The 14,915-nt window shown below is 54.1% G+C and overlaps 1 protein-coding gene across 2 annotated transcripts; it reads right to left on the bottom strand.

Moving 5' to 3' along the window:
* Positions 1-1,709: 1,709 nt before the first annotated feature.
* On the bottom strand, positions 1,710-12,927 carry PCYOX1L (prenylcysteine oxidase 1 like). 2 transcript variants are annotated; one of them, XM_046001183.1, is made up of 6 exons: positions 12,814-12,927; positions 8,817-9,023; positions 7,196-7,370; positions 5,626-5,837; positions 3,287-3,427; positions 1,712-2,810 (listed from the first exon to the last, which is right to left on the bottom strand). In XM_046001183.1, exons 1-6 carry the CDS (start codon positions 12,899-12,901, stop codon positions 2,149-2,151), a joined length of 1,485 nt encoding a protein of 494 aa, XP_045857139.1. In that variant the 5' UTR covers positions 12,902-12,927; the 3' UTR covers positions 1,712-2,148. The 2 variants fall into 2 exon arrangements, with proteins under 2 accessions (XP_045857140.1, XP_045857139.1); XM_046001184.1 differs by lacking the exon at positions 8,817-9,023 and having other exon boundaries at positions 1,710-2,810.
* Positions 12,928-14,915: the final 1,988 nt, after the last annotated feature.

Raw genomic sequence — 14,915 nt, forward strand, 5'->3', positions numbered from 1 at the left:
GCGGGAGAGACCTCTTGCCCTGGGTGCTGTTGGGAGCCATCCTTGCCCAGGAGAGAAGAAGTGGGTCTGGCATGGCACAGAGCTGATGCTTGCCCTGTGCCTGGACTCTCATTACCAGTAAGACCTTTTTATTGCTTAGGCCAGTGTAAGGCTGGTTTTTTACTACTGCAAGCCAAAGCATTGTCACCGATGTGCCCGCTTTGTAAATCCTATAATAACCGACAGGTAAGTGCTAGGTGCACTTCAGAGGCATTCTTCACTGCCACCACTATCGTCCCAGAGCAGCAAAAACAACTTCGAGGCCAGTTTGGGGATGCAGGGTATTTTGGTCTGTGCTGAACTAAAAAACAATTTTTTAAGATTTTATTTATTATTTATTTATTTATTTTAGAAAGAGCGAGAGAGTGTGCAGGAACCAGCACCAGCAAGGAGAGGGGCAGAAGGGGAGGGAGAGGGAGGAGGAAAGAATCTCAAGCAGAGCACACAGAGCACCGAGTCCCAGGCAGGGCGCGATCCCATGACGCTGAGAGCAAGACCTGAGCTGAAACCAAGAGTCAGAGGCTTCACCGACTGAGCCACCCAGGCACTCCTGAATTTAATTATTTTTGGGGAGACGCTCCAGATTTAAGCCCCCTGAACTCACCAAGAGACCTTGGGTGAGTAATTTCCTCATGCTGTGCTGTTGTCACCATCTTTACAGAAAGAGGGAAGGTCGCAGGATGACCTTGGAAGCCATTCCTGTTAGGAAAGCACAGTATCAGTGCTGTTTGGCAGTGTCGTGTCCTCGTGGTTTCTGGGCCCTCCCCCAGAGCCAGATTTAGCAGGTCTGGGTGGGAGCTGGGCATCAGACGCAGCTTCATCTCAGAACGCCTTCCGACACCTTTTCATTCTTTCTTCTGCTGGGGTGAATGTTTGTGGGTAAGGGAGGGCTGCCCTCCCCCATCTGGGAACTTGTATTCTTGCAAGAAATATCCACCGTGTTACTCTTCAACCCTTGCATAATGGACAGAATGGTCAACTCTTCCAGGTGCCAAGGAAAAGCTTTTTTCTCCCCATGGCCTGGTGTATTTCCCTTTTCCCCCTGGTTGCCAGGAAGCTCAGAGGTATACTAACGGTTTCACTGACGTGAGTATCTCAGTAACCATCTCTTCCTTGGGTCCTACCACGGTCATCTCTCCCAATACTCAGTGTTGTTGAGAGGCTTGTTGAGAGGTGGTGTCTAGGTACCTAGTACCTACTATCTAGGAACCTAGTATTTAACTAGGTACCTCATAGCTAGCAAGCACACAGGAAATAGGAGCTATTACCATGTCTTATGTTTTCTGGTCTTCTACTTTATTTGTAACCATCTGGTACGTGTCTTGGTTTTCATTAAAGATTTACTTATTTATTTGAGAGATGGGGCAAGAGAAAGAGAACAAGCAGGGAGAGGGGCAGGAGAGAGTCTTTTTTTTTTTTTTTTAAAGATTTTATTTATTTGACAAACAGAGATCACAAGTAGGCAGAGAGGCAGGCAGAGAGAGAGGGAGAAGCAGGCTCCCTGCTGAGCAGAGAGCCCAATGCGGGGCTGGATCCCAGGACCCTGGGATCATCTTAAGCAGACTCCCTGCTGAACACAAAGCCCAGAGCCTGAGGCAGGGCTTTGATCCCAGGACCCTGAATCATGACCTGAGCCGAAAACAAGAGCCGGCCGCTCAACCAACTGAGCCATCCGGGCACCCCGGTTTCATTGTAGGTGCTGCCTCGCATATATTTTGGGAGTAGGCAATGAGAAGCAATAAAGAAATGTGACTTGGCATTCTCTGCCCCTTATTTCCTCCCCAGTCACTCCCATCTTCCCCTTAGGAAACCAAGTCAGAAGCAGCTGGAGAGGATGGATTTTTATTTCTTTTTAAAAAAAATAAATAAAATGAATGCACAGGCTTGAATTTCTTTCCCTCTCTTAGTCTCCCCTTAACAAGAAGCAAACACTGTGAAAGTCCTTAAGAGAGAAAGGCAGAGAGTGGGCTGCAGGGACCAGGCCGGCAGGCGCAGTGGCTTGCCGCACGAGGCGGCCTGGCGGCCGGCGCAGCCTGCCCAGCCCGGGCTGCTGTGGAGGTGAGCCATTTTCCGCGGGGGATGGGCGCTCCCGGGCTCTCCCCGGACCCCTCACAGCTCGGTTTTCACCTTGTGCATCAGATCCTTTTGGTCGATCTTGTCCAGGTCCTGGTACCAGCGGTTGTAGGCCAGCAGGGCCACGTTCTTGGCAGCCACGGCCATCACCTCCACGGAGCTGGCCGCCCACTCCAGGGCACTGAGGTGGAAGAGCTGGTCGTGGAGGGCGAAGCGCGGGAGGGTGCCGGGGGAGCCATACACGGGGTGGGCCCGCCACTCGGCGGTCTGCACCGAGTAGTAGGAGCGGAAGAGGGTCTTCAGCTGGGACCGGAGGAGGGGCTTGGGGGACTGGACTCGCCAGACGGCGGCCTCCTGGGGCTGCTTCCGCCGGAAGTTGGCCGAGATGTTGACGGGACAGATGTTGTCCAGGGCGCAGAAGAAGTTGGGGAAATCTGTGGTGAGGATGCTGGCGAAGGGGAAGAGCTTGGGGTCGGGGAAACCGAAGTAGGAAGAGTTGAGGTAGCCGTGGACCAGGGAGACCACGGTGGGCTGGAAAGGGCCCTGGGCGGCATCGATGGGCGGGTCGAAGCCTTCAAAGGTGATAGAGCTGCTGCTGTTGTCCACGTGCAGGGGCGCGGCGATGACCACGATGTCATAGAAGTCGGACCCTTTGCCCACCTCGTTCTCGTACTCCACATAGTACAAGGGTTTCCCTTCTGGAAGGAGAGAGAATAGAGCACAAAAGTCAATTTGCTTCTTGCCCACTACCCATTGATGTCCACCTGGGGCCCAGCGCCGAGGGTACGAGACTTTGGGTGCAGCAGTGCCCTCCGGATGCTGGGTCCTGGGCTTTCCACACTGGTGTGGCTGCAGAGGGAGCACAGGACTGGGAGTCAGGAGTCTGGAGCTTTTGCTCTAGCTCTGCAGCTGAGTCGCTGGAGGGACTGGGGCAAGGCTGAGGCTCAAAGTCAAATGAACGGGGCTGGCTGGAGGCGAGTCTCAGCCTCCTGGCTCTGACATTATAATCAGGACAACAGTGCCCTCTGGTGTCACTTGGCAGTGCTGGGGCTTCCCATGGATTTTTTTGGAACCACTGGGCAGCCTTTCACAGACCAGGGTTTAGGGACAGGCTGGTGGAAGCGCCCCGGTCTAGGAAACGGAGTGGGCCATGTGCCCTGGTCTGCTCACTCACCCGTATTTTGTAGGGTCACAGAGGTCACTGTGGCGTGGATCACGTTGGCCTTGGTGAGCTTCAGCAGGCCGGAGCAAACCAGCTTGTTGCCTCCCTCCACAGACCACAGGCTGCCCTGGGCCCCAGCTAGCGACATGGCTCCTGGGAAGGGGAGAGTGGCCAGTGGGTTCTCAGAATCACTGGGCTGTGAGGATGCAGAGTCCAGCACTATCCTACCTATCCTCCCCCTCAGGCCAAGAATCCCCCAACACGGGCATGGAGAGACAACACATGCACAAATACAGCAAAATTCACAAGGCTATCAACTGAAAACACGCTCAGTGCCAGGACCATGTATAAAAGATCACAGATGGTAAGATTCTGTTTGTACAGACTGCCCAGAAGTGGCAAATCCCTAAAACAGAGTAGATTTATGGTTGCCCAGGGCTAGAAGGCAGGGGGTGTCAGGGAGGTGATGGCTACAGGTATGGGGGATTCTGGAGGCTTTGAGAATACTCTCAAATTGATTGTGATAATGGATGCACAACTCAAATTCACTTTACATCGGTGAATTGGGGGTACCTGGCTGGCTCAGTCAGTGGAAGGTGTGACTTTTGATCTCAGAGTTGTGAGTTCGAGCCTGGTGTTGGGTTGTTGGGTATAGGATTACTTAAAGATAAAAACTTTCAAAATACCAGTGGGTCAATTGTGTGGTATATGAATTGTATCTTCAAGGATACACACAAGCTACTGGAAGAGTGAGGAGGAGAGTCTCGCTGAGGGGACACCTGGCAGGACCTCATGGCTGGGAGGGAGCCAGCCACGCCAGCAGCGAGAGGGACAGCATCCTGGACACTAGGGAGATGCTTGTCAAATACACAACTTTTCGTTCATTTATGCAACAAAAATGGGCTGACTGCCCCCACGGGTCCAGGCCCTGTTCTAAGGGTTGGGGATACGTCAGTGAGCAAAGCAGACAGAGCTTCCTGCCCTTGGGAAGCTGACATTCTAGGGGGAAGAGACGAAAGAAGTAAATGATGCCACCGGGTAGGGGGACTGGCACTGCAGGGGGCGAGAGGAGGTGTCCATGGGATTGAAAACTGGGTGATGGGGCAGCCTCAATGAAAAGGAACATCTGCACAAAGACATTTTAGGGAGTAAGAGTTTACCATGACTGTGTCTCAGGGAAGAATGTTCCGGGTGGAGGGATGGCTGCCCAGAAGCCCCAAGGTAGGAGCGCATCTGGAACGCAGGGGACATGCAAAGGGGTCCAGAGTGGCTGGGCTGGGGTTAGGGAGCAGAGAGGTGGTGGGGCCTGGACCATGGTGGCCTTGCAGGCCACTGGAAGGACTCTTGGCTCTTATTTGAAGGCAAGTGGGAGGCCTTTCCAGACCTTACAACATAGATCAACCTAGGTCTGACCTGATGTGTCTTTGTTTTAAAAGGCTCAACCAGCTGATGAGTTAAGAACAGCCTGCAGGGGGAAGGGGACGAGGGGTTGGGGAGAGGGGCCTGGCAGGAGACTTGCAGTAATCTGGGCGAGGGATGCTGAGCTTGGACCAGGGGGGAAGCAGTGCTGGGAAGTGGTCAGATTCTGGCTCTAAGTAGAAGGCAAAGCAGATTCCTTTCCTTCCCTTTTTTGTTTCCTTTCCTTCCTCCCCTCTCTTTCTTTCCCTCCCTCCCTTCCCTCCTTCCTTCCTTTGCAGATGAGATATGATATGTGATGGATATCAGAGAAGGCACCAGCCTGGGTTTTGGCTGGAGCAACGGAAAGGATCTATGGAAGACTCTCAGAGAGGCGGGCTTGAGGGGAAGGTCAAGGGCTCAGGTTTGGCCACCCCAAGTGCCCACCAGGCCCACCAGTGGAGACGTAAGGGTAGTACTGGACACATGAGTCTGCAGTCCTAAAGGGAGGTCTAGGCTGGAGGGCATGCTTGGGAGTCGGTGGGTGGAAGTGTGAGTAGTTGAGACGCCGACCAAGGACTGAGCCTGCACCTCACGTTAGGAGGCGGGGAGGAGAGAAGGCCCCGGCCTGCGCTGGAGGGTGGCAGGTTGTGCACACGCCTGCTGGCCGCAGCAGGCCAGGTCCTGAAACCAGCCCCAGCAGGAGTGGTGGAAACAGACCGGAACTAAGATCTGAGCTTTGCTTCTACCAGCTGAGAAGTGGGGTGAACATCATTTCCTGGCAGCCTGGAGGGCCGATGCCAGAATCAAAGAGGGTTGAGGCAGGAATGTGCTTAGACAGCTTGTACTGAGCCTGGTGAGTGTGGGGCTGTCACTGGCGGGGAGGGGGGTGGCAGCCCCTCCTGGGTGCTGGGGGCCAGGGAAGGGTAGGAGGCAGGCTGAGGGCAGAGGCTCACCGGCGAAGGCAGGCATCGCTGCAGACTGGCCATAGCTGGCCCGCAGGACGGCGGAGACCACGTCGTCGATAAAGCGCTGAGTGACGCCCACTTGGAGCAGGGACTCAGCCACGGAGCGCTGGGTCATGTTGACGAAGGCTGACTCCCCCAGTGAGTAGAGCAGCTCCTCCACGCCCGAGAAGGCGTAACCGTGGGCCTGGTACTTGTAGATCCTGGAAGACACGCAGAGCTGGCGCCCGTGTGCCGGCTGACCAGTCAGTCCCGGCTCCCGGCGCCTGGGCGGCCCAGCGGGGCCCCGCCCTGCCTCTCCATGCAGAGGGTGAGAGAGGAGGCTGGTTTCTTGGCCTGTTTGCTGACGCCGGTGGGCCTCCCCCAGCTACAGGGACAGCGCAGGGAGCAGGGCAAACTGGAGCTCCACTAGACCTGGCTTCCCCACAGCGCTGCTAAAGGACAACTACAGTTTCTGAACTGCCCTGCCTGAGGGCACAGTCCTCTTCTCACCCACCCCACTCTCACATTGCTCGCTTCAGCAGCGTGCACTCTGCGCTGGCTTCTGGGGCCACGTTGGACCCGGTGGGACTGGCCTCACGCCAATGTCGTCATGTTCTGTGCTAGCCCAGCCTGGCCTCCCTCCTGGCTTCATCCAACAGGGCTCGCACGCACCCCAGCAAGCTCCCGTCTCGCCCCTTCACAGCAGCCCCAGTCTCAGGGACTGACCGGCTGATGGAGTCCCGGAGGCACTGGTCTGTGAAATGCTGCCTCTACCTGGGCTGCTTTGCCAACGTGCTGAGTCTGGTCATAATGGGACATCCAGATAGAGTTCCTCTCCCATGAAAGAAAAGTCAGCATTGTAGGTTTGGGTAAAATGGACAAGGGGGAAGGACGTAAGAGGGGTAAGGACATTACGTCTGGGGGATTCCTGGAAAGTAAAAGGTAGGGATGCCATGAAGGGCATAGGTGTGGAGGTGGGAAGGGTGGCAAAGCACCAGGACCCAGCAAGGAGGCCGGGGGGGCCATCCTGAATGTCTGCCTCTGGGCCAGGGAGCAGGGAGGACCCTCAGGGGAGAGCTGGCGTGCCAGGTGGCGAGTGGGTGAATGGTGAGAAGCAGACAGAGTGACATCGGACCCCTTGTCCTCATCATATGAAGGAGTGCGGGAGGAGGCCAGGGCCCAAGGAGGAGGGAAGTGGTGAAAAAGGAGTTTGTTCTACACGGGAAAACCAGGGGTCAGTTGGGCTTAGAAGGGCACAGCCTGAGGCTGTATAAAGCCTCTAGGTGTGCTTCATTTGGCTTAGTTCTAAGATGAATTGGTTGCATATACTGAAAAACCAGGAGATTTCACACACCACTCTAGATTTCTAGCATCTTCTAGAAAACCGGAAGACCTAGCCACAGGAGGTCAGCATTCCCACAGGGCAGAGTGCTAGCCGCCCCCTTCGGAAGGGGCCCTGGGGCCCTGCTCTTCGGGGCAGCCCACTGCCCGTTCTCCTCTCCCACCAGCTGCCTCCGCTTCCGCACACCCCAGGGGTGCCCTTGTAGGCGGCAGCGTTTGCAAGGCCCGCCCGGCGTACCTCATGAACTTCTCCATGACCTCCTCCACCCACATCTGCAGCCGCAGGAAGCTGATGCCGTAGTGCCACCAGAGGCGGAAGAGGTTCAGTAGGTACCAGTCCGTCTCCTCCAGCACGAAGTGCTCCCCGCTGAAGATGGCGCTCCTGCCCACCACCTCTCGCCGGTGCCTCAGGCCTGAGGGGACAGGTAGGAGCCCCTCAGGTCTCTCTCAGAGCATCCCCCCTCCCCCAGGAGATCTAGCAATGCCTGAGCGACATTTAGCGTCCTCCTGAAGGATGCAAATGGACTGGCTCCGTTAAAGGGAAGAGCCAGCCACTACGGTCTGCTCCTTTGTGCTGCTCGTTTGGAACAGTCAACAGATGCCCTGGGCAGGCTAGTCGATAAAGACGTGAGATTTAAAGTAATGTACCAGTTTACAGTAGTTTTTTGAACAGGGATGCACTCAGCCACGAGTGCAGGGAATTCGGCTGTCATCCTGGAATGGCCAGGGACTGACCGCTGGCTCTTGGATGGCAAGCCCCAGCACCAAGACCGCCTGGGCAGAGTGCTGGCTCTTTGCAGCCATCCACATGTGACAGCCTACAGAGCACTGGGACGTCAGCGCTTCATCCTCTCTCAGCCTGGGAAGAGGCAGAACAGGTGACAGCAGCCCCCAGTTAAAGATGTAGAAACCGAGGCTTAGCTGCTAGGACCTGCCCCAAGTCACAGGCTTCTGTTTCTTCTCCCCATTCCTGTCCCTGAGCCACCAAGTTCCCCATCACGGAGGCCACATTCCTTCGGCATCCTTCCAGAGAGATTTTCTGCCAACACTCCTAAGGATGGGTATAGCCAGGAGTCTCTCCTCCTCCGCCCCCACGTACTATCTGCAGTTCTGCATCCTACTAACACGCTGTGTCTCTGCGAGTGCTCTGTACTAGGCCTGAAGGACCTCCCCAGTCTGGCTGCTGTGCACTTAAACAGTATTTACTCTCAGATCCCAGTGGGGGGGGCAGGTGGGATGTTTTCAACCTTCTCTACCTCCAGCAACGCTGTGATGAGTAACTGTGTGTGTTTGCCACTTAGCTCTCTTTAGTACACCTGCAGGGTCCCATCCGAGAAGCAGAGCTTGTGTGTCGAACAGGACTGGTGTCTGTGGTTTCGCTAGGTGCTGCTGGGGTTGAATCTGGCTCTTACTCCTCGGCAGCGGGGCCGCAGCAAAGGTGTAGACACCCTCTGAGCCTTCCTTTCCTCAGGAGATCTAACACCTGCCTCGCAGGAGGGTAGCTGGGTAGGGAGGACGGAAAGCCTACATCCCACCTGGAAGGATGCCAGGTACATGGCAAGCACACAGCACATGGAAGCCATTATAATTATGGCTACCGAGAGGCAGCAAGTCAAAAGGGAAAGAAACTGGCTTGGGTTCTAATCCCGGCTCTGCAACTAACTCACTGTGTAACCTCAGGCAAGTTCCTTCCCCTCTCTGGTCTCAGATGCTCCGTCTGTAAAACGAGGAGATGGGGCTACATGACCCTCTGGCCCTGACCTCCAGGGCCATCTGGGAGAAGCCCAGTGGCTGCCACCAGCCCTGGGCAAGACACGTAGGGGGTGGGGGAGGAGAGGACCTTGGCGCAACGCACTCACCCAGCTGCTTGACGAAGTCCTGCATGTGCAGGCTCAGGGAGTGGAAGGAGGCGGCCCCGCTCTCATAGTGCTGCTTATTGACGGAGATGGTGGCCAGGCGGCCGCCCACAGTCCCCTTCTCAAACACGTCGATCTGCACCCGGGGCCCGAAGTGTTGCTGGAGGAAATGGGCTACGGCAGAGCCCCCGATTCCGGCCCCAACCACGGCTGTCGGCAGGCCAGACAGGCAGAGAGAAGAGAGACGGCGCAGGGGGTGGTAAGGCTGCAGGTCCCATGCTGACCACCCCCCCGGAGGTGGTTCCCAGGACCCTGCATTTCATCTACTTATCCCCTCTCAAAAGGAAATCTGCAGGCTGGTTTTTTTTTAGTTAAGCTATTTGCAGAGAGCAAAGGACAACCTGAAAATTGTCACCTACTGTAACGCTCATTTTATAATGAAAAAGACACGTTAGCAGGAAAGAATCTCAACATCCTAGATGATCATGTAAAGAGAATACATTTAGTTTTATACAAACTCACTGCATTGTCCCTATTTTTATTTCATTCTGAATTGGTGAAGACCTGGTCACTGCAGGTACTATTAGGCAAGATCAGTGTTTGGAAATGACTCCTTAATCCAAGGGTCAGCAAACTATAGCCTGCGGGCCAATTCTAGGCCACAACTGTTTTTGCAAACAGAGTTCTACTGGGACACAGCCGCCCTCCTTCTGGAGCCTGCTTAGCTGCTTTCACACTAGGGTGGCAGAGAAGAGTACTTGCCGCAGAGACCCTATGGCCTGCAAAGCCTGAGGTGTTTATTCTCTGGCCCTTTATTGAAGAAATGAGCCAACCCTTGGTCTAGGGCAACCTATCACCTGACACTTTAAACACTTCTACATTTACTGTTTGCCAAGACTGGAATGCACCCTGGGACGGGCCGCTCACTGCTGTGCAGGGCACCCTATGCCGGTTTGGACTCTTGTTCCAAAGTTTCAGCTTTGATGTCTTTGGGGATCTCATCCTCTACTGTCTTTACTGTGCCTCCTGCTTTCCTGCTATTTGCAAACTTGGTTCATAAGCCATGAGTGCTCTCATCCAAGTCACTGGTAAAATGTTTTACTGGCAATGTGGGCTCTGTGGGTTACCAGGCACCACTGTCCAGAAAGCCTAATCTAGATACTCATAATAGCACTGTGCCAAGACAGCAAGGCAGCTATGAAGCTACTGAACTGGACAGCCACACCTCCCACAATTTGAGATCCAGCCTTCCTCCCATCTGGCAGCCTGTCTAAATAGAAAAGGAGGTAAATTTGGCATTGATTTGTCCTTCCCAGACCCCTGCTGGACCCAGGATAGACCACCTAGGTCCTGTCAAGAAGGCAAAAACGCAAAGGTCTTTTTGATCTGGCCTCCATTTACTTGGGCACTCCCTGCCTCACCCCCCACCACTCCCCCTTCTTGTCTGCCTCAACTTCTTTGGCTGTGGAGCCCATGACTTTGCTCTCTCACACTTGTGCCTTGGCCTACGTTGCTTCCTTTTTTTGGGAACGCTGTTCACCTTTTGCCTCGCTGCTTCTAGGGCCGCTGTGTGCAGTTAGAGTTTTGCTTGCCTCACTCACCTAAGACAAGTCAGGTGTCACTCCCGCATAGTCCTCCAGCACACGCTCCTTCCCCGGGGCCTTTTTCTTGCACACTATCCTTCACTGGTCCATTTAAGGACTGAGAGCAGCTCCCTAGGCCCCCCAGACCCTGGCAGGCAGTAAAGCTAAGTATTTGTTGCATCTTGGGGGAAAAAAACCAAACAAACCACTTCCTCCTTTTCAGTGTTTACAAAGCCATTTCTAAGAGTGCCCTTAACCTTTCTCAACCAGTGTGCTCCCTTCCTGTCTGTGACAGAGCCCCAAGTTATCCATTTTTCAGAGGAACTAATATCATGAGGCCTCGAAGCTGCCCACAGGGCTCTGGGGAAGCAGAAGATCTCACCTCATTGAGAAGCAGCGCATTCAATGCCCACAAACTGACGCCCACTCCCTGGTGCATGATAAGACGTGCTAGGGCCCAAGAGAATCAAGCATGGCTTTTGTCCTCCTGAGCTCAGGCAGGGAGTGGGCAGACAGACTCATGCACTGTGAGCTATGACGTGTGACCCAGTGCGACAATAGGGTTCTGGGGAATCCTGAGGAGGAAGCAACGTATCGTGCATGAGCACGTGGAGACACAGGCCTCATAGGGGAAGTAACGTTTGACCAGGGTCCTGGAGGACGATCGATCGGCTTTGCCCAGCAGCAGAAGCACATTCTCCCTAGCGAGAACAGCACGAGCAGGGCGGTGTGTGGAACTGTGGGGGTGGGGTAAAGGGTCCAATGTCACACAAGGGTATTCAGATTTGACCCTGCAGCAGTCTGGGGGTGAAGCCATCCTCACAGGAAAGCTCTACATTCTCGTGTGTAGAATCCAAACCACCAGGATGAGGACAATCAGAAAAGCTACCCAGCATCTTGGCATTGTCAAGTGTCCTGCCCCAGGTGACTGCTGGGCCAGGTAGGCAGGGATGAGGCAGGCAACCAGCCATGTACTGCTGGAAACAGGAGTGTTGGGAGGAGGCCCTGCCCCTTCCCAGAGGCCAGGGTGAAGTGTCTTGCTCTGTTGCCCATTTTTTGGGAGATGGAGTACCCTGCCCCTCCAGACACGGCGTGCCTAACTTCCCCATCCTTTGGAGCCAAAATCCACCTTCTCCCTGAGGTCTTCTCCGGCTGCTCTAGTTCTCAGGATTCTCTCTCCCCTGAAAACCCTAGACTCTCAGTCCCAAACTGATTTCTGGCAGGCGCATCTGTCTTAACCCTTTATGGCCCGAGCTGCAGTTATAATCCAAAGAAGCCTTAGCACTGTACTAGCCCAGTAAGCCTATGGTGCTTTCAAGGGACACGTTTCCGTGCCAATAAGGGGGCAGAGAGGGCAGCTTAGTGGAGCGGGGACTCTGTCCCCCCACACCAGAAGACTAGCATCTCTGCCTGTGGGAATTTTATATGTGAGGGACTGGAATATCTTTAAGAGCCCTGTTGAATTAAAATTGACAATTGTTAATAGAAATAAACTGCAAACAAATATGGAGCTCTAGTCAATGAGATGCAGGAAGAAGTATTTAGCAAATGTCCTAATGCCTGCAGTTTATTTTGAAATGCATTAAGATGTAACTTGAATTCATGGAGGGGGGGAGGACAGTTATGTAATAATGCAAGTACAGGAGCAGTTTGCTAAGGGAAGAATCTAGGTGGTGAGTACACAGTTGATCACTGTATATCCAGTTCTTTCAACTCTGCTGTACATCTGAAAATTTTCAAAATAAAATATTGTAATAAAACCCAAGATGACGCTGTTAAAAGTTCTCCACTGTCATTCAGCAAACTGATCTCCAGCAGACCCTCCTGGGTTCTCTCTCCTATTCTCCCTGAGGTTTTGGCTTAGATGTTCCTTCTAGGAAGCCCTCCAGAGCCCTCCCAGAGCCTGGAAGATGGACCAAGCCCTCTTCCCATCAGGGTACCTTCTCAGCCTTACCCCTGACTTCCCTGTATTGTGCAGTCTCGCCTCCAGACAGGAACTACCGAGCACTGTGCCTGCTTCACAGACGGCCCTCAATAAACCTTTATGAATGACATCACCCAGTCCAGGGCCTCTCTGTCATACATCGGGGCACCTGGCAAAGAGCCAGGTCCACCGCAGATGCTCAATGCCCTGGCACTTCTGGTGAGATCAGTGGCCAGTCCGGTCCCAAGCCTCTTTTTCGCCCCAGGCAGCCGTCGCCGCATGCCAATGCCATCCGGCATCAGCACCTTGCCTCCCACCGGTCCCCTTCCTCGCCCAGTCTCAGTCCCTCGCCTCTTCTCCAGCCCGTTCCTCTCCCGAGGACCCCTCCCTCGCCCAGCTTCCTTCCCCTTCCCCCACCCGGTAGCTGCCGGCTACGATCCCTTTTTCCTCACAGCCCTCCCCCGCGCAGCCCCCCACCCCGTCCTTCCCGCACCGATTTTGCTGGGCCGGGCGTCTCCGCCTGTGGCGGCGGCGGCCAGGAGCGCGGCCAGCGCGGCGAGGAGCCGGGCAGCGCGGGCCATGGCGGGCGGCGATCGGGACAGCACGCCGGCGCTCGGCGCTGGCGGGTAGGCGCTGGGCTCGCCGCCCCGCCCCGGCGCCCCACTGGCTGTTCCGCCTTCAGCCCGGCGGGCCACCGCCTCTCATTGGTCGAGCCGCCGTCTCTCTCCAGCACGAGGCTCTCATTAGCTGCATCCCTCTCCGGCAGGCTCCGTCGGTAGCGGCTTCCCCGTCCCGCCTCCTGGATGCCGGTTCCCCATTGGCTGGCTCGTCCTGCCCCCGCGCAGGTGTGCGCGCTCGGGGTCCTCAGCATCAGGACCAGGGCGGTGCTGAGGGGAGATCGAGGGGAGAGGCGGGCGACCTCGGTCCCAGTCCAACCCCTATGGGTTCCTAGCTCTCTAACGGGCCGTTTCAGTGTCTGCTTCGGTTTCCCGTCTCTCCCGCTCCCTTTCTGGGTGCTTTTGACAATCACGTGAGATCAGAGACTTGATACCTTCTGGCAGGATCTGCAAGCGCAGCAAATTGCTGACCAAGCGTGTGCAGGCGTGGGGGCGAGGCGCTCCCCTGCGCGCACGTGGAAGCAAGGCCAGATGCTTTCGAGACTGCTGTCACCGACGTGTACTCGCAGGTTCTGCTTAACCAAAAGGGAAGGGTTTCATCCAGTCTCTTCTCAGGGGGAGGAAAGGTAAGGAGGAGTAAGCTCCCATTTTCAACCTCAGAAAAGAAGAGCAGCTCAGTGCGGTTAGTTCATTACACGGCGAAGGACAGATTCCTCTGGCAGAAAATAAAGCTGGGGATGAGCTTCAGGATAAATAAGGAAAACCCATATTTAATTTGGTCAGATGATGGCTAAGAGAAGAAACTGAAAGGATTCAGACGCTAGTAAAAGAGCATGTAGCTGAGATTCCAAGTCAGCTCTCTGAGTCATAGAAGGGCCGAGCTGGTTGCTAGTAAAGTAGTAGACGAACAAACATGCATATCTTATGATCTTAAAAAATAATCTTTTTGGTAATGTTTATGTCAGAATGTAAAACTCTTTTAAGTTCATTCCCTTGACTCAAGATACTCCCTTAAATTTTTTTGTATATAAGCAATTCATCAATTACTTTGTGCCAAGTTCTCTTATGCACTGACTTAATCTGATTCTTGTAGCTTTTTGAAGGGTAAATTGTATTAACACTAAAACTCCTCCTTCCCCCCCCCCCAAACAAAAGGCCTCACATATTTATTACTGAACCAACCTACTGGTGCAGAAGCACAGGAACAGAGAAAAATCATTTTCCCAATAAAACATGTCTATCGTTCAGGTAGTGGTGATGTTGACACTAGGAGACCAGGAGTGAAGCTGGGTGACTCTATCAGTTACCTATTGCTGCATAACAAACTACCCCAAAACTTAGTGGCTACAAGTAACAATCATTTACTTTGCCCATAAATCTGGGCTTTGGGCATGGCTCTGTGAGATCAGCTCATTTCTGTTCCATATGGTGTCGGATGGGAGCTGCTCCACTAGGGGCTGGAGGATCCAATTTCTAAATGACTCGAGATGGCTGGCAAGATGGTGTTGGCTATCAGTTGAAATCTCAGCTAGGACCTAGTTCCACTCCACAGGCTGTTTCAGTTTGCTGTCATTTTAAGGCTGAGTTGTAAGGGCGAGCATTCAGAGATAGGATGGTTTGGGTCTGGAAACCAGCAGTCACTTCTACTACATTCTATTGGTCAACCACAAAGTCCGTATTCAAGGAAATTTGGAGCAATGTTTGAAACCTCCACAGTGAACTTGACCATGTGGATGGTCTGAGCAGATAGAAGTAAGAGTGTACTTCCTAGCACTGGGAATCTGGGAAGCAATGGATTGGGGAGCCAGGATATCGAGACAAGATTGGAGGAGTAATGAAATCCAAGGCCGAATTGCTGGAAAGTCTGGCTCCAAAGAGGGCCACTCAGCCAGCAGGCTGGGTATTTGGCAGCCAGTTAAGCAGATGTATAGACAAAGCCAGGCAGAGCTTGACAGGGACTCACGGAAGCTGAAGATCT

Source organism: Meles meles, chromosome 3 (assembly GCF_922984935.1).
Source record: "Meles meles chromosome 3, mMelMel3.1 paternal haplotype, whole genome shotgun sequence".
In the NCBI taxonomy this organism is placed as follows: domain Eukaryota; kingdom Metazoa; phylum Chordata; class Mammalia; order Carnivora; family Mustelidae; genus Meles; species Meles meles.